Source organism: Grammomys surdaster, unplaced genomic scaffold (assembly GCF_004785775.1).
Source record: "Grammomys surdaster isolate TR1022 unplaced genomic scaffold, NIH_TR_1.0 145, whole genome shotgun sequence".
In the NCBI taxonomy this organism is placed as follows: Eukaryota; Metazoa; Chordata; class Mammalia; order Rodentia; family Muridae; genus Grammomys; species Grammomys surdaster.
In genome coordinates this window covers 2556023-2580596 of record NW_021604603.1, presented here as the reverse complement: position 1 = coordinate 2580596, position 24574 = coordinate 2556023, and the positions used below count along the sequence as shown (strand labels likewise).

The window sequence follows — 24574 nt, the reverse complement described above, 5'->3', positions numbered from 1 at the left end:
TATAAATACATGGGGGTGGGATAAACAAATCAGGGGTTAAGAGTGCTTGCTGACTCAAAGCTCGACACTGCCTGTAACTTCAGGGGATCAGATTCAATCTTCTGGCAATCATGGGCACATTTATACACAAATAAAACCAATATTAAAAGGAAAAAAAGAACGAGTACAGTCAGTCCATACCACAATTCTCAAGGCCGTCACTGAGCAGGCGGCAGCAAATGAGCAAGTGTGATTTGCTCCGACATGACTAGTGTATAAGAAGGGACGGTTGGTTGTCACGTGTCCTATGGCACACCTCTAGAGTCCCAGCACTCAGGAGGCAGTGACAGGAGGAGCAGGAATTTGAGGCCAGCCTCAGTTACATAGGGAGTTTGAGTCTCAAAAACCCAAATAAATAGATCATCAAGGAAGCAGTTTGCGACGACCCCCCCCCCCCCGCCCTACCCTGCATACCCCCATTTTCTACAAACCATCTCATTGTAGGTAGGGTTGCAGGTTTTCCGGGCCACTTTGGTTTTCCTCTTTGTGGTCTTCTGAGGGTCAGGAAGGAGGTAAATCTTTACATAGGGGTCAGGGTCACTGCCATCCTGGAGCGGCTGCTACAATGGGATACAAACAGAAGTTGAAGGATCCTGACAGCGTCTTCCACTTTCCCATCATCCCTGAAGCTACATTCTGATCTAGACTCTCTCTTGTTCTCCCACTGGTGTTTCTGTGGTACACACTTAATCTTTTTGTCTGATTCTCAGCTCAATACACGCCGATTAAAAACACCTACTGTGATTACATTAGATATACAGATATATTATTTTTCAGTTTCAGTTTTTCTAGACAGGGTCTCTCTCTCTATAGCTCTGGCTGTCCTGGAGCTCACTACACAGACCAGGCTCGACTCAAACTCACAGAGAGCCTCTGTCTCCCGAGTGCTGGGATTAAAGGAACATCTCACGATGCCTGGCTTGTACTACAGTTGTAAATGAGCCATGGGGGGTGGGGGGGGGCTCCAGGCATCTTTTCTCCATGATTAACTTGTCATTTGGTCCCTTGAAGCCCTTAGATGCAGAGACACGGATCAGAGAGCAGAGGCTGCTTGCTCAAGGTCAGCTAACTACAGCTTCGCTTAGACTGACTCTGTTCCAGGTTTTGTTTGTTTTCCGAGCCCCAAAGGAAGCCACATAGGATGCTGTGTGCCATAAATGTTCGACAAAAGTTCTCTGTCCATTCGTGATGCTGTTAGAACCTGGCTCAAAGTTAACTGTATACTGCCTTGACTCTGCCTGAAGGAAGTCCAAGGGCTGCCCTGTCTACACAACCCTGTCTACATGGATCTATTATGATAGCCAGGTAGGAAGCCTCCTGGGTCTCTCCTTTATAAAACTATAATCACCACCACAACAGTACTATTCAGGCAGGCAAGTGCTTCCCATGTATTATCTCATTTTGTCCCCACAGCAACACTTGGAGGGAGGCACCAATGTCATCTTAAAAAGAGGCTCTCCTCTCAGTACTCAGGATACCACCACAGACCACAGCAAGCAAGCAGCCGTGTCTTGAATTGCCTGGTCAACCGCAGGCCTGGCGTGGGCAGTCTGTGGTGGAGGCTCAATAAACTTCTGTGGTTACTTTCATTATCCAGGGGTGGAGAAGGACTGACTCGTCCAAAAACCACCAACAAAAAGACCAAAGACCAAATGAGAGAGAGCCATTGCCTGCACTTACCAAGCCCCGAATATGCATCACCATGATGAAGAGTTTGTTGTTTTTGTAGGAGATCGACAGCTTCACCTCCCCACCGACCTTCCCAACTGGCCGGGCCCATGTCCCATCTGTAGAAATAAAGGAAACAGGTCTATAGGCCAGTAGTGCCCCTGACTGATGCCAGGCAGACATTTCTACTTCCTTCCTGAAGCCCTGCCCCAGCCTGTCAGGTTTCTGATATTCATGTGCTCTGGAATGCCACGTAGAATTGGACTGGGATGAGTGTCCTCTATCTGACAGAGTAATCACTAACTAACTAGCCATCCCCTAGGAAACCCAGCCATAGAGCTGTGGACACTACAGCCTGGATGGAAAGCCTGAGGCCTCAGCAAGTAAACAACTGAACAGGAAAAAGGGTTGAGAAAGAAGTGGGGCTGTGGTTTGGCAGGACAGCCACCAGGAAGGTACTATACCACCGGGAGGGTACTGCACCACTGGGAGGGTACTGTACCTGAGGACTTCGGAGCTGGGCTGGGGCCTGAAGCCTTCTCATCTCGAGGCAGGGGATGGAAGAAAGTATACACCAGATCACACTGGAACAGACCAGAAAACAGGCCACTCTTCAGTAAGACATGACCATGGAAGGGTTAATTTTATTTGCACACAGACAGACAGACAGGCGTGCACGTGCGTACACACACACACACACACACACACACACACTTTTTTTTTTAAAGATTTATTTATTTATTTTATTTATGAATATACTGTAGCTGTCTTCAGACACACCAGAAGAGGGCATCCAATCTCATTACAGATGGTTGTGAGCCACCATGTGGTTGCTGGGATTTGAACTCAGGACCTCTGGAAGAGCAGTCAGTGCTCTTAACTGCTGAGCCATCTCTCCAGCCCCACACACATTTTTTTAAAATAAAAAAATAGCCAGTGGTTGGATGTGTGGGGGAATAAATACTCTCAGCACTCAAAAAGCAAAGGGTAGACTGTTACAAGTTCAAGGTTAGCCTAGTCTGCAAAGTGAGTTCTAGGCTAACCTGAGTTACAGAGCGAGACCCCCCAAGCTGGGCGGCAGTGACGGAGGTCCACACTTGTAATCCCAGCACCCAGGAGGCAGAGGCAGGTAGACCAAGGCCAGGCTGGTCTACAGAGTGAGTTCCAGGAAAGCTTGGGCTACACAGAGAAACTCTGTCTCTAAAAACAAAAACTATGGGACCCCATCTCAAAAGATAAAACAGACAAAGACAAGTAAATAAAAACACCCAGGCCACTTCCAGCCAAAAGCAGTCTACAGCATTGTATTCCTCTCTTCTCTACTTCCCCACTGACACACACAGCTGGGGCAGGATGTATCCCTGAGTTAGTCTGGGCCTGAAACACAAGCCTTTCTTGGGTGAATGTTTCTAACTAAGCACAGGAAATGAAAGCAAAACCAAACCAAACCTAGGTCTGAGGCTAGACCCACTACAAACCAAACCTAGGTCTGAGGCTAGATCCACCTGTGCTCTCTCATCTGAAGTAGAGCCAGGCATTGGTCATTCCCCAGTTTACAGACCCCTCGTGACTCCCCAGGACTCAGACCTACTCCTCTCTCACACCCTACACCTACTCACTCACCTCAGCCACCTCAGGGGCTGCATGAATCAAGTGCCAGATGTAGCCATTTAGCTCTTCCCTCCGTCTCTCAGCCACTGCCTCTCCCCGGGAGCGGCCAATCACAAACCGACTAGGGAAGCTAGAGGGTAGAGGGACAGGCAGAAAAAGGACACAGGGGCAGGGAGTGAACAGGAGGGTTCAGACATTTCATTTGCATTTCTAGGTACCTGATCCTCGCTTGCTTCTCTTCTGGGGGACCCTTGCCTCCCTGACTCCTACCAGACTCCCCAGTACACACCACACACACACACACACACACACACACCCCACTTCCTAGGACCTTAGAGAATTCTTTTAACCATCGGGCATTTATTGTAAGACTTCTGTGTATGGCTCTGTGGCATTGAATACATTCACCGTGTAGCATAAACACCATGGGAAGTCAGGTCCAGAACTCTTTCTATCTTGCAAAGCTGAAGTAGAATGCTTGTTATACCTCAGCCACCGATTCTGCATTCTGTCTGTAAGACTCTGATTACTCTGGGGGACTCCAATAAATCGAATCATCTTGTGCCTGGCATCTTTCATTTAGGCTCATTCATGATGTAGCTATTGAAAGTCCTTCCATTTCAATTTATATATATACATATATATATATATATGTGCTATTATATTTACATACTATATATTATCACATATATACATTGTATTATATATATAGTACATTATATACGTATATATAATATATTATATACACACACATAAATTCTTTTGATACATTATAAACTTTGAGTCATATGTTCAGATTCACCTAGTGCCCTGCTTTCAGCTCAGCTGACTTTCCTTCTGGCTGGTGCCCCCATGTTTTGTTTTCCAAGGCTAGAGCAAGGCGGTCGGATGCCTGGTGATGCGAGCCAGCAGGGGGCGCACCTGTTACCAAGCCTAACACCAAGCATCCTCAATTTGAAATGGTTCCTTCTGAAACAGCAGTCCTGCCTGCTAGCCACTCCCCTCCTCCTCCCCCTGTATCCTTCGGTTCTAGCAGGATTAGGGGAGAGGGGCTACCTGGGCAGGAAGGAAGACGGGAAGAGCAGGCGCAGCTTATTGTGCAGTTCCTGGAACTCCTCAAATGTCCTCTGGATGTACGTTGCCTCGTGAGCATTGTCTCGCATCACCTTCACCACATAGATCTGCAAAGGCCAAACTCAGAGTACACCTGCCTGACCGGCTGCCTGCCAGAGGGGAGTAGGAGTGCCTGCGTGTGCGTGTGCGCGTGCGTGCATATGTGTGTGTGTGTGTTATATTCCTGAAAGAAAGTCTCTAGTGAAGAGGGTAGGCAACACACAAGCAGGAACCTAAAAGCAGAGACTTCCTGCCTGTGTCTCATAGGACACACGACTCACAAAATTACCAACCAGTTCAGCACCCTGAGCCCACTGTGCAGGTCACATAAGCAAGGGAACTGGTCTGTCTGGGTTTATTCCCAGTCAATAGCCTCAGTAAACTCCAGGGCCCACTGTGCAGATGTACAGAGAGTTAACCCTAAGAAGCCCGGAGGACAGGGATCGACAGAGGATCAGAGAGGAAGAACACTTACATAGCCCTTGCTGGGGTGGAAGACCTTCTCATGCCGACAGAGAAAGACATCACGGATGCGGCCAGAGCTCTTAAGAGTATGTGTTCGGGGGGCAAAGGAGAGGGTCAGCCGGTCATCTGAGCCTGTGAACTTCATCTGAGCCAGGTTATGGATGAAAAAGTTGAGTTTTGTGGCTACGCTGCCCAGGCTGGACTCAATCAATCTGTATGAGCATGGAAAATGAGGGATGTAGCTAGGGACCCAACCTCCCTTTGCCTTGACTGCTACCCAAGCAGATATCCCAAGTCCTGAGGTGGCTTGCTTTGTTTTTTCCTTTTTTTCTGTGGGGAAGTAGGACAGGATCTCACTGTGTAGCCTAGCCTCAAATTCATGCCCTGAGCCACTGATCCTCCTGCCTCAGCTTCCTAAGTACCAGGATCACTGGTGTGTGCTACCATGCCCAGCCCTGAGTTCTGAAAATAACTACCAGATCAAATTACATTCCCAATGTAACAGTCTCACAGAGCACATGACTGACATAGTCATCTCATGCAGTTTATGTCTGTGAATCCTGAGTTCCTGTTCCTTTTGCCAAGGGAAAAGGGAACTTGGGACAGCACATGTCCACATGGTACTATCAAATGGAATTCAAGGACCACACTAGGCACTTCTCAAAAACATTAAATTCTCAGTGAGGTCCAATGAAATGGAGAGGGTCTGACGAAAAGAATGATTATAAACCAGGTTGGGGGCAAGGGCTGAAGAGATGGCTCAGTGGTTAAGAGCACCGACTGCTCTTCTGGAGGTCCTGAGTTCAATTCCCAGCAACGACATGGTGGCTCACAACCATCTGTATTGGGATCCGATGTCCTCTTTTAGTGTGTCTGAAAACAGCTATAGTGTATTCATATAAATAAAAGTAAATAAATCTTCAAAAAAAAAACAGGTGTGGGGGCTCACACCTTGAACCCCAGCAGAGGCAGGTGGATCTCTGAGTTCCTTCAAGACCAACCTGGTTTATAGAACAGGTTCCAGGACAGCCAGGACTACACAGAAAAACCCTGTCTTGAAAAACTAAAAAGAAAACCTTTTTATAAAATCCAGCTTCCATCCTGACTCCTAGACAAAGTTTCTGGTTGGGACCTGGTAAAAAGACAAATCAGGGATAGGCAGTGGTGGTACATATCTTCAATCCCAGCACTCGGGAGGCAGAGGCAGACAGACCTCTGAGTCTGAGGCTACCCTGGTCTACAGAGTAAGTTCCAGGACAGCCAGGGCTACTTATACATTAGCTTCAGAATGCAGACAGGAACAAAGTGATTACCAAGGCAAAACCGGGATAGCAGACCACAGCCCTGGCACTAACATTTGGGCTAAGCCTTTCCCACTGCCCAGCCTGCGGACCACTTGGGTGGGCAGCACTGGTTCGTGCTGCATGTACCTTGTGAAGTAGGTGGTGGCATTGGCCTCTGTGTCCTGAGGTCTCAGGGCATCATACACATACTTGAGGTCCTCCAGGTCTGAGAGCTCAGGGATTCCACAGGACAACATCTGGAAGAGAAAAGGAGATCTGCCTGTCACAGCAGCCCAGCACTGCTTCCTCTCTGAGCCTTTGGGGTTATAGACAGATGCTGTGGGCAGAGGTTAGAGGGCCACAGGAACTGAGGGACTAAAGAGGTCAGGCACCACTGTCCCTGGGTAGTTTGGCTGCCTGCCCTTAGGGAAGTCATGTGACACAGTTGGGAGGAGTGGAGCTCCAGGGATCCTCTGGAACAATCCAGGGCAGCCTTGCAGATGGAGCCAGGTAATAACAGGAGAGTTCACAAAGAGATGAAGCTTCTCACCAGGCCCAGAAGGTTGAGGAAGAGGTGAGTGTGCTTGCGAATGAGGTTGTAGGCTTGGCAGCAAAGGTCAACAAAATCATGGAAGCGGCTGGAAGGCTTGTCACCCCCGTTGATGACATAGGCCATGTCCGAGGTAAAGACAAACGGGGCACGGTCCCTGGGCCAAGGGAACATACAGGTAGAAGGTCAATATGGAGAAGGGAGGTCACCTTGTAAGCTCCATCAAGGTCCACTTTGCTTTCCTCTGCCCCTCACTATGTGTTCTGACCTGGGATCTAGCAATACTTTCTCCCCGCTCCTCAATGGTTCTCAGCTTCCTGTCGCTTTGCTTGGTCCTCAGTGAAGAAGGATAAGAGCTGGTCTTTGCACAAGGCTGTGTGCAAACTTGAGCTCCTTATCAGTCTTCTGGTCCCCTGAGCTGCTCAGCCCAGGGTCAGTGCTCTGAGGCCCAGCTGCTCCAGTCACTGTCTTGTGCCCCAGTTCTGAACCACTCTGGCCCTCTGAGACACAGGAAGCCACTTACCTCTTGATATTACCGAACATCTGTGCATGGCCCAGGAAGCGGCCAAAATCTATATGGAACATGTGGCCCGTGGTCTTCAGCATGATGTTGTCATTGTGTCTGTCACAGATGCCCAAGATGTATGTAGCTACACAGCAGCCAGCACAAGAGTAGATGAAGTTCTCCACAGCCTGTGAAAGCAGAGGCAGGGGTGGAGCCACAGCCAGCTCTAACCCTCTTCTCTCATGAGAACGCCAGCAGCATCAGTACCTGCCTGATTACCTTCATCATATACCAAAGCACACACTATGTACACAGAAACGTCCTCCATGCTTTCTGAAGTAGAAGGAGATGGGAGGCTTATATGTCTATATATACCTTTCATCTGAATTTGGTTTTTTGGCTAGAGAGACAGTGGGCATGAGCAAGTCCAGACAGGAAGACTTACTGAACAGAAAGGCTGATGCTTAAAACTTTTCCCGCAGGTCATGATAGCCCTGACTTGAGTCTGGCTACTGAGTATCGGAACTAAAGGCACCTGACCTTTCTTCATCCACCCGTCTTCCTGTCCCAAATAACAATCCACTCCCAGAGTACTTGATGCCAGCTAAGTGCTTACCTAATTAAAATCACCCCACTCCAGAGAATAGCTGAGGCAGCTTCACACTTCTTACGGTGTTTTGCACTTGAGAATCAGATCTCTCTATTTGGTAAAAATGTGTTGGGGATATTTTTGGGCTTAAGGGGTGGGAGGGGCTGGTGTAAGAGGACTTGCGCCATAAGCATGAGGATCTGAGTTTGAACCCGTAGTAATGAAGTTAAAAAAAAAAAAAAAAAGCTGGGTATGGCCGTGCATGCCTGGAACCCCAGTGTGGTGGGACAGAGTCAGACAGAGTCTGGGAGTTCACTGGCCTGCCAGGCAAGCTGAAACAGTAAGCTTCCAGCTTATGAACAGATCCTATCCACAGACAGTAAAGTACACTGGCAGAGGAAGACACTTGATGACCTGCTTTGGCCTGCACATCCATAGATGTGTGCACTAAGCCCACTCATGTTCATACACACACACAAAAAGGAGGGAGTCAGGCATGGTGCCACTTGGGAGGCCGAGGCAGGCCTCTTTGAGTTTGGGGCCAGCTTGGTCTACATAGTGAGTTCTAGGCCAGCCAGGCTACATAATAAGACGCTGTCTCAAAAAGCCAGACATCACAGAATTCAGTTTCTGTAAAGGAAAGATCGTTTCTTAGAAAGAAAAAAAAATCTATAAATGAAAGGAAACCACTTTAAAAGGAGCATAGCCTACTCAACCCCAGCTCTGGCTTACCATCTCTATTAACCTGCTCATCACAGGCATTCTCTTCAGATAAGGCCTCTGGAAGATCAAAACATGCTGGTCTAATGGCCACCAGTAATGAGTGCACTCCTCTTCCCTCCTCCCTGAGCAGGACAGGTATGAACCTCAATTTATACGGTCCTTCTCCTTACTTGAGGGTCTCCCTGATGAAATGTGGATGTTGCTTACTGAATATAGTCAAGATCTTTTCTTCTAGGCGTTACCATAAGAAACTACCAGGACCATGTCTCACTCCTGTAATCCCAACATTCAGGAAGCTGGGGGTGGGGGGAACATGAGTTCCAGGCCTACCTAAGCTATTTTATAGAGCAAGGTCCTGTCTCAAAAAACCAAAAAGGGGGAAATTAACAAAGATAGCTTCGAGGTATGTGTCTGCTTGTTGGAGATACTTCCACATTTATTATGACTTGCTAGTACACTGGCATGGAGTAATTACAGTTCTAACACCTAGCACGGTGTGCGATATGGGAAACGTTCAGCACCAGGAAAACATGTTGGTATAAATAGCATATGGGTCTGAAGGAGGGAGCGAAGATTCAATAGTAGTCCTCTCCAAAGATATGTTGAGCTGTACAATATAGAAGGAGAAGTTTTTAAGGCTGAGAAAAAGGAAATAGCTTTCTAGACAAAGGCTACTATTGACTAACCACATGCCTGTATCCCCTACCCTTGAGCCTGGATGAGCAGAGGATGAGACTGGGGCAGGCCAGGCTGAATGACAAAGGCAGTGGTGCAGATGCTGGACTTATCACGACCTGCCCCTTTCCACTCTCGCCCCATACTCCATTAACCCAAAGAATACAGTCATGAAGCTGCGTACTGACCATGGCTCACAGCAAGCCACCAAGGTCCTACCATCCCTGGAGGCTCACTTTCTTCCTGTAGCCCGGGGCCGGCCAGGCCTCTTTGCTCTCATTGTTAGTCTCACCAATAGCCTCCATCTTGGCTTCTAGTTGCACAAGGGGCTGGATTAAAAATGACAGCCAAAGCCTCTTGCTGCCATCTTGAATTCTCCACAGCCCCCTGGATGTTCGAGGGCAACTGGCCTGGATCCATAGTTAGGACAGATACAGTCAAGCTCACAAAAGCTGCCCCACTCCTCCGGTAAGACCCAAGGAAAGTTTCTCTGACCAATATCAAAGAATAGTGTTACTTTACAAGAGGCATCTGACCCATCTACACAGAAGCATGGAAGCTGAGATGCTCATCTGTGGACATGCAGGTCCAGCGAGAGCAGAGCCATATGCCACAGTCAGGCACACAGCCTCAGCTCTCGAGCTTCTGAGTCATCAATCCTACCTTTTCATATTCATCCTCCCCGGGGTTATGTTTTTGTAGCCAGTCGGCCAAGGGACGGTCCTTGAAGGAGCCAGTCACGCCATGCTCCACCTGGATCTTGCGCAGTGTCTCTGCGTTGGGTATCATCTCTACCATCCCTGAGAAAGAAGGGGTCGGGCTTATGCTCCAGAACACAGGGAAGAAGTCTACTGCAGCAGGGCTAGGTGCTTCCCATGAGCTAAGTTCTAGGGCTTTTGGACAAAGTCTGCTATTAGGAGGGATACACACATGATGGATGATGGGCAGAAGACCACATCTACATCACAAAGTCTCGACTGGCTCCATGCTTCCACAGTTCAATGTTTCTTTTTTTTCCCTCTTTTTGAATTTTACTATAGAATTTACACACACACACACACACACACACACACACACACACAGAATGAAAATGAAAGTGGTTTTTGTTTTTTTTTTTAATCAATGCCTTTTTAATCACCACCCAGCTTCAATGAGCACCAACACTTAGCTAATCTCATATCCCCTCCATTACCTAGCTAGCCTCCTATTTCTTGCCGCTCCTGCTGGAGTACTAACGACAGAGCAAGACAGGGTCTCACTCTGTAGTCCAGGGCTGGCTTCAAACTTCTGATCCTGCACCTCAGCTGAGAGCTGGGATCACAGGCGTGTTGTCACTACCCTCGGCTCTAGACATGCCATCTCGTGCATAAATACTTTTAAGTATGATCAACAAGTACACAATAACCAGTATGTGTCATATCCAAGAAAAAAAAAAAAAGAAAAGAAAAATGGGCAGCAGCCCTTGAAGCCAGCTGATTTTCAGATTTCTTACAGCCATCTCAGAACTACAATTGGTTTGTTTGATCAAGATCCAAAGTCCACAGAGGTTGCTATGCCTCCCACTCTGTTTTGTTTTGCAACAGTCTCTCCCTTACTTTCTTTTTTCAAGTCACCCCACATCTTCTCATGGAATAACCCTGCCCTCCTATTCTCCATTGTTGGGAAACAGGCAGAAGGCAGCAAGGGAAGGGATGCCCTGGCCCGCCTCCCCACTGACCTTTTCCTCGGCCAGTGGAGAAGCAGCGGAAAATGACCATGCGCATGTCCAGCCCCTCCTGCACCCAGATCTTGCTCATGATGCGGATCATCTGCAGGGTGAGCATGTCCTGGCGAAGGTCATCCCCACACTGGATAAGGAAGAAGAGCCATTAAAATCCACTTCCACTCCCTTCTGCAGCCTTCCAACCCCCGCAGCCTTCCAAACTCCTGTGGCAGGGAGAAGCTGCAGTTTTTCAGCTTTGCACCACTTACCTGTTGACCGGGCCCACTTGAGGTCAAGGAGGAAGAGAGGGGACACTGATCCCTGCTGTTTGTCTTTTTCGGTGTCTCCCACCCCCAATATTCCTGCATGCCCATTATAGTTCCTTTTCTGCAAGAAACTCCTCTGATCACTAACCCTGTGACAAGGTCTCTCTGCAGCTCAGGCTGGTCTTGACCAGCAATCTTCCTGCCTTGACCTGTGAGTGCTAGATTACAGGTATAGACCCCCATTATGTCTTATTCTTCAGGCTTTTTTTTTTTTTTTTTTTGGTTTTTCGAAACAGGGTTTCTCTGTGTAGCCCTGGCTGTCCTGGAACTCACTCTGTAGACCAGGCTGGCCTCGAACTCAGAAATCCACTTGCCTCTGCCTCTCAAGTGCTGGGATGAAAGGCATGCACCACCACTGCACAGCTCCCCAGGCCTTTTAAAAACGTGACTGTTTATACCGGATCAGGAACTAGCTGTACTATACAGCAAATGTGCACTATAAGGTTCGAGTCATAGAGTATATTTATTTTACTTGTTGAGTTCTAGAAATTGAACCAAGAGCCAGGTGAATGCTAAGTATATGTTCTATTTTTGAGCCTCAGGTAGGTACTACCTGCCTGTCCCCTGCAGCATATACTCTGTGCTGCCTGTCCCCCTGCAGCATGTACTCTGTGCTGCCTGTCCCCCTGCAGCATATACTCTGTGCTGCCTGTCCCCCTGCAGCATGTACTCTGTGCTGCCTGTCCCCCTGCAGCATATACTCTGTGCTGCCTGTCCCCCTGCAGCTTATACTCTGTGCTGCCTGTCCCCCTGCAGCATATACTCTGGCACCATCATTCTCACCACCATGGAGGAGCCAGTCAGAAGGGAGAGTGTGAGGTTCATCTAGTCTAACCAGTACCTCATATAAATTCCCTAGCACCCAGCCATATCTTTTACTAGAATATGATTATCACCTTACCCATGGCATTGTGGGAGTAGCCCCGCCTCCCAGAAAGTGCTTCCATATTCTGACCTATCGATTGCCTCTATTTCTCCTAACACTGCTGGGGCCAGGCAGAATGTATCAAAATCCCCTTTTATCTGCTAGTCTTTCCAAGGGTATGAGTGGACTGGAGATGTGGCTCAGAGGCAAAGCTGTTGCCTAGTATGCTCAAGACCCTGAGCTCAATCCCCAGCAATACGGGTGAGAGTGGAGGTGGGATGGAGGAAGGGGAAGAGGAGGAGGAGGGAGAAGAGGAGGAGAGAGGAGAATAGGAATGGTCCAGGCCTTTCCTGACAGTCTTGAGCATTCTTTTCTCTCACTGTTTTCATTCCACCAGGCATAAGTAAAGTATTGGTTTTGCTTCATTTTGTTTTCTGAAACAGTGTCTCATTACATAGCCCAGGCTTGCCTCATGGCAATCCCTCTGCCTCAGCCTCTTAAGTGCTGAGATTTCAGGCATGTGCCGCCAAGCCGCTGAGTATGGCACTCTCACCTTGAAGATGACTCTGATGTTCTCCCCCAGGGGATCCACATTTTGAAAGGCGAGCTTGAGGGGAACAGCATTGGAGTTGAAGTAGGAACAGTCCTGCATAGTAGAGAGGGTAAGCGACTGACATCAGGGTAGTCCGCAGCCAGGAAGGGAAAGGACCCTCTTCGCGGTGAACCAGAGCGCTGTCTACCTTCCTGTTGCTGGTCCACCTAGGATGTGTTCATTGCGTCCTCCAGATTTCCCAGGAAACCAAAATCTACGTCCCTTTCCTCGAGTCTCTCATCTCGGCTTAGGTTGTTAGGACCGGTGGCTCTACCATCCGATTGCCCACCCCTTCCCATCACTCTCTACAGAACTTACTAGTTTGTGACTGCTAGTAAATCTCATGTTCTACACGTTCCTAATACTACCAACTGCCTCAGAGTTGTGAGGATGGAACGTAAAAACCAACAAAAGACCCGTGCTGGACAGTGAGTCGAGGCACACGGCCGAGAGCTGCCGTCCTCGCCACCTTCCCCAGCTTCATCCTCAGCAGCATCGGGAGACCCAGCTGCTGGCCCAGTTCCTCTGCCCTGCACAGTTACAGTTGTCAAGCCATGCCCACGCATAGTCAACCGGGGAAGAGGTCAGCTGTTTGCCCTCCTCCCTCCTCTCCTAAGACAGGGTAAGGAGGCCCTCATCTCCCCAAAGTGTGCCCCAGTCTTTGAAGTTCCACACCTAGCAGTGACTCACCCTGGGCACGATGCCCTTCACCAGCAGACTGGGACTAAGCGGCAGACGGCACGAACCATTGAGGGCAAAGAACTGCATCACCTCCTCCAAGCCCTTACGGAGGATACCCTTCAGAGGGAATAGGGAAAAGCAGGGATGAGGTGAGAGGCCTAGAGGTTCCACTCAGAGCCAGGTGTCTCCCAGAGGAAGGTACCTGTGCCTGAATAACAGGGACAACCTCTGAGCAACTCTTGGGAGGGACAATCACCCACTTGGGCCCCAGACTTGCTGAGTGCACAAAAAGCACACCTGAGTTTCTACAGAGGGAAGACATCCAGGAGAATATAAGAAGCAGGCATAGAATGAAGGGCAAGAACACCCCAAGGGGTAAAATCCTTCCTCGGCATTGCTTAGAAAAGCTGACAATCCCGACTTACATATAGAATTCTCTCAAGTTTTAAATGTCAGAAATCAGAAGCACTGCTGGTGTGGCACAGTGTCCCTTTCTGTCACCTGTCTCAGCCCCGAGCCACAGTTCCCCACAAAGAAGTGACAGAATCCTAGCCCTCACCTGCTGAATGTGCCTATGCAATAGACAGCATACACAAATATGCCTAACCTTTAAAGCAAACAGCCAAGTCAAAACTCTACTATTTACAAGCCAAACAAAACACACTCATGAGCTGTAGTCAGCTTGGGGACCATCTGCTTAGGCCTGCGGGTTACAACCACCTCTTTCTAGTTTCTAAATGGGAGACAGTCATTTTCTGTCCTGCTGTTCAGGACGCCTGTGAGAAGGAAACTCCTGGATACATAAGCCTTAGTTAGAAACAGGGACAGGCAGAGCCAGCCTTGCCCACTCACCTGGCGTGCAGATGGGGTGGCCTCTCGGACCTGCTGGGCGAGTTTGGCCAGGGTGTTGACAAGCCAGCACTGGCGGTTAAACTCCTCCCTCAGTCCCTTGCCACAGCAACACAGCAGGGCTGCTAGCAGGTATTGGTAGCGGATGCTGAACTGAGAGTCCTTGAGGCTATCTTTCAGTAACCTGCAGGGCAGGACAAATGGGCTATCAGGCTACTCAGTATCAAGCTAGGGAAGAAAGGGTCATACATATCCTACCTCAATTTAAAAAGCACCCGCCCCCTGCTTTGGGGGAAATATAGTTTGAATATCTACCCTGTCTTTGAGCTGAAGCCCCTCTACAGCTCACCTTACCTTTATACTTCCGCCATGGATGGGTAGAGAAGGGGGACATAAATGATACTCCCAGAGTTACATGGAGGTGAACTGAGACCTGCCCTGAGGAAAGATACTAGACCAAGGCCACAGGGTAGATCAGCGACATACTGGAGCCTAATCTCTTAGCTCCTTGATCTGGCCTGCCATAGGGAAGATAGTCTTGGCCTAAGGACCCTGTCTACCTTCTTTCTTTCTTCCCATGATTTTACCAGAAGAAGTAGTGGGTCACTCGCAGGTCAGAGATGGCTCGCTTCAGGAGAAAGCGCACCAAGGGGCTATCCAGGTAGCACTCATACTTCAGGGCCTGTTCAGAAGAAAGCAAACATTCGGCTTTATTAACCACCTATGGCCACACTGACTAGTGTCCCTGGGATCTTGGCTTCTGAGATCAGATGCAGCATGAAAACCGTACGGCCTCCCACCTGTACTAGCTGGGGCAGGTAGTCCAGCAGCTCAGCATCTGAGAGGGAGCCGATCCACTGCACGGCCATCCGCCGCACCTCCTGGTCTGGAAAGCTGCAAAAGAGTTTGGACCCTTGACGATCCTCACTATGGGCGGTGACTCAGATGTGAGCCCACAGAACCTTGTGCTTGGGGGTCAGAGGCATGGAGTAGGAAGTGTCATTTTCCCCAAGATCTGCATCTCTTCTGGAGGGCAGTTCTTAGGGATGGTCCTTCCCCAAGGACAGAGTCTCCCTTGGGCAGTGAAGAATAGGATAGTGACCTTTCTCATTCCCTGAACACTTTAAAAAAATAAAACAAAGTGTTCCACTCCACCCCCAAAGCTCTTCCTCAACTTTCTGCACTGGGTTAGAAACTCAAGGAGCCCTTGAGTGGGTGAAGCATGTTTTCTGGGTAACATCCTATAATACAAAGCATGCCAGGCGCGCAATTGAGAACTGTGGGGTTTTATATAAGCCAATAGACAGCCTGGAAAATGAGTTTCTCAGGGATTAGCAAAGATGTAGCCTCAAAAAGTCTCATTGGCAGGTATAATTTAATTACTCAGATGGCAAGAAATAGACCAGGAAGCCTGGGTGCAATATAGAAAAGACAGCTGAGGAGTCTCAGACTGGGAGCCCTGTGACCCTAAGAACTTTTCAGGAAAAGGAAAGAAGAGTGGAAAAGGTTTGGGCTGTACAAGGGAGAGCATTTGTTAAAACTTTGGGTGAATGTAGGTATTTTCTTATATGTAAATTTCACCTACAAAAAAAGAGGAACCCTGAACTCTATTAGTAATGTGCGTGCTACTGGAGCATGGTGGTGTATGTCTTTAATCTCAGCACTCTGGAGGCAGAGGCAGGCAGATCTCTGAGTTCAAGACCAGCCTGGTCTATTAAGTCGAGTTCCAGGCCAAGGAAGGCTACATATTGAGACCCTGTCTCAAAAACAAAAACGTCTTTTGTTGTTGTTTGTTTGTTCATTGGTTGTTTTGTTTCAAAATAGGGCTTCTCTGTGTAGCCCTGGCTATCCTGAAACTTGCTCTGTAGACCAGGATGGCCTTAAACTCAGAGATCTACCTGCCTCTACCTCAAGAGTGCTGGGATTAAAGGCTTGATCCACCACCACCCAGTCAAAATTGTTTAACAGAAAGTTTCTGCCTAAGTATTTACAATAGTTGAACGCTGTGTAGCTGTGTAGCAGGTGCACAGGTGCGTACTTGCACTCTTCACGATGCATGCAAATGAATGTTCATGGCGGACTCTAGGTGACTTGCACATGGGGATACTCACAGGATTGTGTTACGTTCGAGAGTAGGCAAAAATGAGACAAAGCAAAAAGGGAGAGTAGAAAAGCCCTGAGTGCTCATGTCTGTGACACGGCTTTCCCTGAGTTGGTCTGTCAGTAATGGCAGTCCTGGAGCAGGGACAAGTAGGAGCTACAACTCACGTGGCATGCAGGAGTCCCAGGGCATCCTGGTGGTTCATGTGAGTCCACTGTTGCAGGAGAGCATAGATGTCCGGCAGGCAAGCCCACTCCCAGCTGGGTGCACTGGCGAGCACCAAGGGGAGCGAGCTCACCTCAGTGTGGCAATAATAGCGCTTCTCCCACAGCTGCTTCTTGTCCGCATCAGTGAGCCTACGGCGAGAGCGGCAGAGTGGGCCGGAGCACACAGAACTGCCATCCCAAGGGAACTGCTGCACACACTACCATTCAATGGCTTCCCAACGTCACCACACATTATCACAGAAGGGGCTTGGTGACTTCTGGCAACAAGGTCCCACACCAATGCCAGTTGAGTCAGAATGTCTACAGAAACTAATCATTTGGTTTTTTGTTTTTTGTTTTTAAATGATCACAGGTGACTGCAAGTTAACAGGGTCCACATCTCACCTTTGATCCAATCTCTGGGACATTTCTCAGACTGAGGATGAAATCATAGGCCAATATAATACCAGACTGGGGATGCCCTGATGGTACTACTTCCAAGTAGAGCCACTAGAGGGCAGTGGGGAACACCTGTCAGGGTTTGGTCAGAAGTGAGGCCTCTCGGGATTTCTCTTTGATTTATAGAGGGTCTGTAGCTAATTGGGACTCGCCTGAGATCAGGTGTCTAATGGAAGACTGGAACCAAGGGCTAATGAAATGAGGGGTGAGGAGTGGGCTGGGGGCAGGGAGGTCTGCCTCTCTTGTTCCCCCACCCAGCATATGCACAGGGCTATGCAGGGCCCAGAGAGGTGGCTAGGATGATCAAGAGCTCTGACTTTCCTCACTCGCCCTTCCCTCTCCAGTCCTGGTGGACACAGCAGCTCCAAGGATGAGATCAGCCTAGGCTCCTTTACTCCTGAGAGCTGCCAGCTTGCAAAGACACCTGATCTTTTTTGGAATGTGACAAGGCCAGAAAAATGCAAAGGCCTTTGGTATGGAGGAAGGGGCAGGAGGAGGTAGGGGCAGGGTGGAGAAGACAGCAGTCAGCTGGCCCACCAGAACCAGGCAGTGTATCTGGGGTAGTGGCAGGTCACTCACTAGTGTGGCACCGGACATTCTCGGATCCTATTTTCAGACCTGCCCTATCCACTTTCCCTAGTGTCAACTAGAGAAAGGTCTGGGGGCGGCCACCACTGCCAAGTGGTAGAAATGACCCTTTCAGTGACTACTTCCAGTCCTCAAGCACAATGGCACGGCCTAGATGCTGGGAGGTAAGAGGTCAGGCAGATACGGTCAGACAGTGGGAAGCCTGCACTACATATGGAGGTGTCCCGGGCCTCACCAGTATAGGGCCTCCTTCTGCGTAATGTCTTTAAGTTTGCGCTGGTCCTCCTCCCGGAGACTGCCAAACTCATAGCGGGGGCTGAACTTGTCTCCAGGGGGGCTGGTGAACTTGATGTCAAAGGCCGAGGTGGGGAAGTCAATCTTGGGATATGATCGGAGAAGCAGAAGCAGCAAGGAGAGGAAGGAGGCAGTGTCAGTGGAGGCAGCCACTTCCCTGGTCCCCGGCTGCTCTCTCCCAGGCTGCTGCTCCGGCCTCCAGCCTCCCCTTCCCTGAGGCTCTTGGTAAAATAACCCTGATGCCTGTGGTGATTCCCAAAGTCCCAGCTGTAACTTTCAGCAAAAACTGAAAGGAAGCTGTAAGAAGCCTAGTGTGTCACGCCAGTAATCCTAGCACTCAGAAAGACTGAGGCAGAAGCATAGCTGCAAGTTTGAGGTCAGTACAACCTACACAGTAAGTTCTAGGCCAGTCAGCGATCATAGAGAGGCCCTGTTCCATCTAAACCTTCCCCTCAAAAAAAAAAAAAAAAAAGGAAACATGGGCTGGGGGATGGGGAGTGGGCTAAAGCCTTTAATCCTAGCACTTAGGAAGCAGAAGCAGACAAATATCTTAGAGTTTGAGGCTTGTCTGAACTACAAAGCAAGTTCCAAGACAGCCAGGGCTGTTACACAGAGAAACCATCTCAAAAAAAAAAAAAAGTCAAAAATAAATAATGGATGGATGGGAAAAATGGGGAAGGGAGGGAAAGGCTGAGTTGAGCAAGACAGGATAAGCCCCACTTCAAAACCCTGATTGGCTACTGATAGAGCAAGCCACTGAGAGTACCCAGGCTGAAGCTGGAGACCTCCTAGTGTAGTCCTGGAGGCACCGTAGCCTGCTGGGATCTGGGATCACACCTTGAGTGAAGGCTCTATTAACTCTAGGGCCTGTGATCACCTGCTCTGTGCCACCAAAATACATGTCCTCCTAAAATGGGCATCAGAGCTGAAAGATCCGGTTCTCCAAGGGATTGGCTCACTCACTCAGCAAGTGCAAAGAGCATCTGCCACGTACTAGGCAAGGTCAAAGGCAAAAACACCTGCTAATGGAGTCGCACTCTGGATCTTTCTTCTTCATTGTCTGTTGGTTGTACCAACCCCTATTCCATACCACAGTATCTCATGGGCTTGATAAATGGGAATCAGGACCAGGATTGAGCCAGCTTCTCTCCCACCCTCCCTCCAAGGAGGACAGATCCCTTGAGTGACTAGTGACAATGTTTTCCCTCGGGCCCCAAGAAAAGCACCCAATTGGATCTGGTCTAGAAGTATGAGGTCTCCAAGCAAGGGGAGCCATGAATGGAGAAGGTCTCAGACCTATCTTCAGAGGATGCTGTGAAATTGGGGGAGGGGGTGCCTTGCATTCACGTTCTCCCATTCACTGAGATGCTTGTCCCTATCTCATCCCATGCCCAGAGCTCCTAACTAGAGCTCAATGGGAGCCTTGGAGCTAACTTTGGTGTTGTGTGACAGATGAGTGAGAGACAGTGTCTGGGTCTCACCTGCAGGATAACACTGTCTGGCTGGTGGAAATTAGGTGCACTCCAACGGGCACTGGAGTTTTCCTGTGTTGCTGGCCACAAGCCCAGAAGCTTTCGGCCACAAGTCAAGACTCTAAGGCAGAAGGAGAGTAAGATGAACAACCAGTGCCTATGCTGTGAGTTTCTCTTCTGCTCACTTATCCCCAAACCTTTTCTAGCTGAAGCTTCTTCCTCATTCCTGTGCCTTGGATTATCCCCATAGGCCACGGGTCTTACTTTAAGCTCTAGGAAGGCTCCTGTTGCAGAAAGCCTCTCTGAGCTCACCACTCCCTGACCAGGATGACCCTTTGGCAGGGAGGTCTCCATGAGGTAGAGAGGCCTGGGTAGATGACCTCTGAAGCCCTCCGATGGAAGGTCCAGATGACTTGTTATAGGGACAGTGCTTTCCCATGTCCCCTCCCCCACCAGGTTACATCAATAGTCCTGGTCACCAGTTCTCTGCATTGAGTTCTCTACTGGGACAGGGACCTCTGAGCTTCACAGTGAGCTCCATGTGGCCAACCCTTCTCAGGGAGTACTGAGTATAACAACCAGGCTTTATCTCCATCCCTCTTGTTCCTTTCCAAGGTCAGAAGCTGCTCCCCTGGAGCTCACGTACTGCCTGAAGTTGAAGAGAGGGGTAGTGACCCAACCCAGAGCTTCAGGCACCCGCTTCTGCTTATTAGCTTCGGAGGAACCCCCAGGAGGGGGAATGGGCAGGGCATAGAGTGTGGCACATAGCAGAGTCTCCCGAGGCAGCCTGTTCACCTGCACCGGAAAGCAGATCCTAGGAAACAAGGGGACCAAAGTCAACAGCCTTCTGGGATGGGTGTGGGGGTGTCAAGAACAAGCAGAGAATTAGCCTTCCACTTGGGTGTCACCTATGTCCCTAGGTATGTTTCCCAAGGAACTAGGACAAGTCTCAAGAGCCTCTAGGAAGAAGCACCAGGTCCTCTGCCCTCAGTGCACTCAGCTTGGTTGCCCCCTCAAGAACCTACTCATCTGTCTGTGTCCCCTCTCCTAGCCCCAGGGACATAACCCCAAAGCAGGCTCAGAGTTACAGGAAGAAAGAGAAGGAGCTCTTCAGAGTTCCCTAGGAGTGAGAAAGGCAACAAGGAAGGCCAAGAGAACACACACAAGCAGCGAGCACTCAAGGCCAGAAGTTCTTCACGGTCCCGCCCTGACTGGACTACACCCAGCCACACCCTCTGAGTTCAGGGTAAGGAGATTTGGGTGTGGGGAAGTGGAGAGAGCTGGGGGGCTAGGGAAAAGAAAGCCAGGACCCACCCTGTTACCTTTCCAGGAAGCTGTCCCTGGGCCAAAGTCCACACTGCCACACCCTCCTGGCTGGCCCAAGGCCCAGCTGCTTCTTACACCCAAAGGGCACAGAGGCAGGGTCGCCACCCCCAAGGTTAGAGGTCACAGAGAAGGCAGCCTCCCTCTTCACTGCACCTCACTCCAGGGGGAAGTCTCCACTCAAAGAAGGCACTCAGCAGCCGCAGACTGGCACAATCCTGCTCTGCCCCAGCTGCTTCTACCCTGGGGGCCCCACAGCTATAATTAGGGCCCCTTCAGCAGCCAGTGGATATGCCAGGCTGGGTTTGGCTGGAGGTGACAGAGCACGGCTGTTGGGCCTATTTTGAGAGCAAACTGATCCCATGTCCTACTACAGTGGGAAGGAGAAGCAGCTGACCCCATAGCCAGGGAGAGGGGTTGGTCTGGTCATCCATCAAGGAAGAAGAGCTGACTGCTGGTATGGCCATAATCACAGCTCTTGGGAGGCTGAGGCGGGAGGACTGCTGGAATTTCAAGGTTACCATAAGTCTGCATGAGTATGAGACCCTGTCTTGGGAAGGAAGGAAGGAAGGAAGGAAGGAAGGAAGGAAGGAAGGAAGGAAGGACGGGGGAAGGAAGAAGGAAAGGGGAGGGGCAAACTGTCTGACTGAAACCATAATACAGAGAAGCAGGCAAGGCCTCCCCTTTTTCTTGGGTCTCAGTATATCTGGGATTCCAAAATGACCTTCCTAACCCTTTTCCTGGGCATGGTCAAGGGAACCACTACATCTCCTGAAGAGCTGACTCTTCTGGCCTAGGAAATTTTCCTCTCTGTGAGCTCTTCTCCAACATTATAACACTGGGGCTATCTCCTTCAGGGGATGTGCTGGGTGAGACTCCTGCTCAGCCACTCACAATCTTGGGCATCTGAACTGACAGCTTGGCCCTTGGCATGTTCACCAGGAGAAGAGCAGCTTATAGTTTGGGTTCTTTTTGCTGTGTGATATTAGTTATTATACTGGACCTGGCTGATGTGACATAGATAGCATTTTCACACAAGTATCCCCCTGGGCATTAGTCACTGCCAGCCACCTGGAACAGAGAAACAGGAACCGAGAAGGTCAGAGCTCAGATGCTAAGATGAGGACAGTGAAGGAGAGCACATTTGTTTATCAAGCAGTAGACAGTGGGCCAAGTTTGGTCTCTATCCCTTTCTCATTCTGTTGCTGTCTGTCTGTCTGATTGTCCCCAATCCCCCACCCACCCACTCCCTCATCTTATCTCATTATTTAGCTTAGGCTGGCCTTGAACTCTTGCTTTAGCCTTTTAAGTGCTGGATTACAGGTGTGGCCCACCATGCTCAGCTATCCCAGTACTTTCCTATTTATTGGTTTGCTTCATCTTTGAGCTACTGATGAATCTAGGCAAACCCTCTACCACTGAGCAAGGTACTTTCTTAAGTGTCCTGACCATTCTTCCAAGTCTTTCAGCGCACTCCTAGAACTGCTTCTATTCCAGGCTGTGTCTCCAGCACCATCTACTGAGGGTGGCAGGCTCAAAGCTGAGAACAGAGCTTCAGTGTGTGGTGCCTTTTCCCACATGCCTTGGCCTTCATTAAGAAGTGCTAAGAGGCCATGTGGTGGTACATGCCTTTAATCCCAGCACACAGGAGGCAGAGGTAGATCTCTGTGAGTTCAAGCCCAGCCTGCTCTACAGAGTGAGTTTCAGGATATCCAAGACTACATAGAGAACAACCTCCCACAGGGCCTGCCCCTGTGTAACAAGGTAGAGATCTCGGACCTGTCGTGGAAGGACACTCACGTGGGATGATGGGCTGTGTCCATACCTCAAACTCTGTCAGAGAACAGGTCCCATGGTTAGTGAGGATGGGGGATCTCAATGGAGACTCTTGACTTTGGCAGTATTACACTGAACCCAGGTCTCACTACGTAGTCCAGTCTGCCCTCAGATTCACAGTCGTTCTGTCTCAACTTCCTGAATGCTGTTATTACAGACAGGAGTGCCATGCTCTGCTTCTCAGGGACCACTTAATGCCACTACCTTGTCTGCAGTGTGGCAGGGAGTTCTCATAAGTGTTTGTTAGTGCCAGTTGTACTTTGTTACTGCTCTAAGAATGACCTAAGCATGAAGAACAGGCTATGCCTTCCCTCTAGTCCCTCTATAAAACAATTACCCAGACCCTTCAACTACCTGAGAATCCTTGACCTCCCCCCACGGACACTCTTCCGTCTCTATCATCTTCATTCCACACACTTAAGTTGCATTTGCTGCTTTGCAAAGGAGGACACATGATAGCCAAGGGAAGTGAAGCTTGGGGGGTGGGGGTGAGACACAGCAAGCAAGGAGCTTTCTGACTGTCGGAAGGGTAAATAAGGTCCAGCACAGACAAGCACTGGGTGACAGGGGAGGGGGGAAGGTATACAAACCTGCAATACCACCCTCCTCACAGTCCCCTCACCCCTCATTGTCTTGTTTGGCTGAAGCTTTCTTTCCAGAAATCGATTTATTGTTAATAACTAGTATTTGATGTCATCTTGTGCTGGTGGTCATTATATTTATAACTTGCCACACCCTTCAGTGCCACACCCGCTTCAAGGTTGAACAGGTGTTCTCAAGTTTCAATTTGAGAAGCTAAGGCACCGACAAGCTAGAGAGAGCATGACATTACCAAGAAAGCCAGAGACAGAGCCTGACTCCTTGGCTTCCATCCTCTGTCTCCCAGATAACCATCTCTGCACTGTCCATAACGGACAAGCCAAGCCCCCTCTGCCCTATCCCTTTTTATAGATATTGAGATGGGATCTCCTGATTGGCCTAGAACTTGCTATGTAGCCCAGGGTGACCTGAAAATTACAGCCATCTTCTTGCCTCTGCCTCTTGAGTGTTGAGATTCTAGATTTGGTTTTTTTTGCTGTTCTAGGGCCAAAACCCAGGGCCTTGTATACACCATTCAAACACTCTATTTGAAGCTGTATCTTAGCCCCTCTATCTATTCTAAGAGAATGTTGGGAAGCAAGGAAAGTAATAAAAAAATAAAATCTGAACACCAGTTAAATGCTTTAAGAGAGGCAAGAGAAAAACAAGAAAGGTGTTTTTAAAATCAACAAATAGTATTTACATGACCTATTATATATTATAAAGAACTTTAATGGGTACTTCCGGTTGGGTGTTCCTAATAACTTGAAAGGTAGGAATGATTCGTCTGTCCCCAGGTAAGAGTCAGGAAATGATGACTCAAGAAGCTGGATGACCTATCTGGATAAGGATAGCTATGGAACCTGATTAACCCAGGCCTGTGCTTGGTTCCAGGTCTAACTACTGCCCAGGGTATCCCTGAAGTAAGTTAGCTGAGGCCTTCCTGGGGCTGAGAGAGAACTTACTGCTGGTCCCAGATGATGAGGTGGAACAGATACTTGGAGAAGTGAGCCCGTCGGGTCTGCAGGGGGCTGCAAAGTTCCTTGCCACCATGGCTGAGGGAGCAGGAGAGGTAGAAATCTTCATAGCTACAAAACAACCAGAGCAGGTCAGTACACCTTGCCCTTAAAACCAACCTCAGCCACCCTGATGCCAACTTCCGTTTCCTCTGGTAGACTTCTCTTGATCTCTGGAGGATGCAGCATGGGCTCAGGGTGAGGACAACCAAGCCAGGCTTAAGGAAGTATGCTTAGGAGCTTGATCGGGATCCCTAGGCCCCCTAAGCTTCAGGCCCACACTGAGTACAGGAGGATTGTTTTGTTTGTTTTGTTTGGTTGGTTGGTTGTTTTTGTCATTTCATGGGAATGACTGTCTAGCCTCTTCCTTACAGTCAGTTCTGTCCTATCCAGTGCAGCACACAGGCACACACTAGCGTGTGTGTGTGTGTGTGTGTGTGTGTGTGTGTGTGTGTGTGTGTGTG

The 24574-nt window shown here is 49.3% G+C and overlaps 1 protein-coding gene and 1 long non-coding RNA gene across 3 annotated transcripts in view; one reads left to right on the top strand and one right to left on the bottom strand.

The window, feature by feature from the left end:
* The window catches only part of Pik3c2b (phosphatidylinositol-4-phosphate 3-kinase catalytic subunit type 2 beta), a 61983-nt gene that overhangs the window by 1730 nt on the left and 35679 nt on the right, over window positions 1-24574 (bottom strand). For both annotated transcript variants that reach the window (XM_028764642.1, XM_028764643.1), the window contains 21 exons: window positions 24060-24182; window positions 20003-20170; window positions 19366-19477; window positions 17826-17968; window positions 16505-16693; window positions 15037-15130; window positions 14824-14918; window positions 14240-14420; window positions 13397-13504; window positions 12668-12760; window positions 10939-11068; window positions 9885-10021; window positions 7253-7422; window positions 6730-6886; window positions 6327-6436; window positions 4907-5108; window positions 4375-4499; window positions 3331-3448; window positions 2210-2291; window positions 1720-1826; window positions 471-599 (listed from right to left, as the gene is read on the bottom strand). In XM_028764642.1, coding sequence (XP_028620475.1) covers window positions 471-599; window positions 1720-1826; window positions 2210-2291; window positions 3331-3448; window positions 4375-4499; window positions 4907-5108; window positions 6327-6436; window positions 6730-6886; window positions 7253-7422; window positions 9885-10021; window positions 10939-11068; window positions 12668-12760; window positions 13397-13504; window positions 14240-14420; window positions 14824-14918; window positions 15037-15130; window positions 16505-16693; window positions 17826-17968; window positions 19366-19477; window positions 20003-20170; window positions 24060-24182 — 2773 coding nt within the window. The remainder of the gene's footprint in view (window positions 1-470; window positions 600-1719; window positions 1827-2209; window positions 2292-3330; window positions 3449-4374; window positions 4500-4906; window positions 5109-6326; window positions 6437-6729; window positions 6887-7252; window positions 7423-9884; window positions 10022-10938; window positions 11069-12667; window positions 12761-13396; window positions 13505-14239; window positions 14421-14823; window positions 14919-15036; window positions 15131-16504; window positions 16694-17825; window positions 17969-19365; window positions 19478-20002; window positions 20171-24059; window positions 24183-24574) is intronic.
* Window positions 6654-7880, top strand: LOC114618844. Its single transcript, XR_003711032.1, has 2 exons — window positions 6654-6753; window positions 7717-7880. It is a non-coding gene; the product is annotated as an uncharacterized LOC114618844 (long non-coding RNA).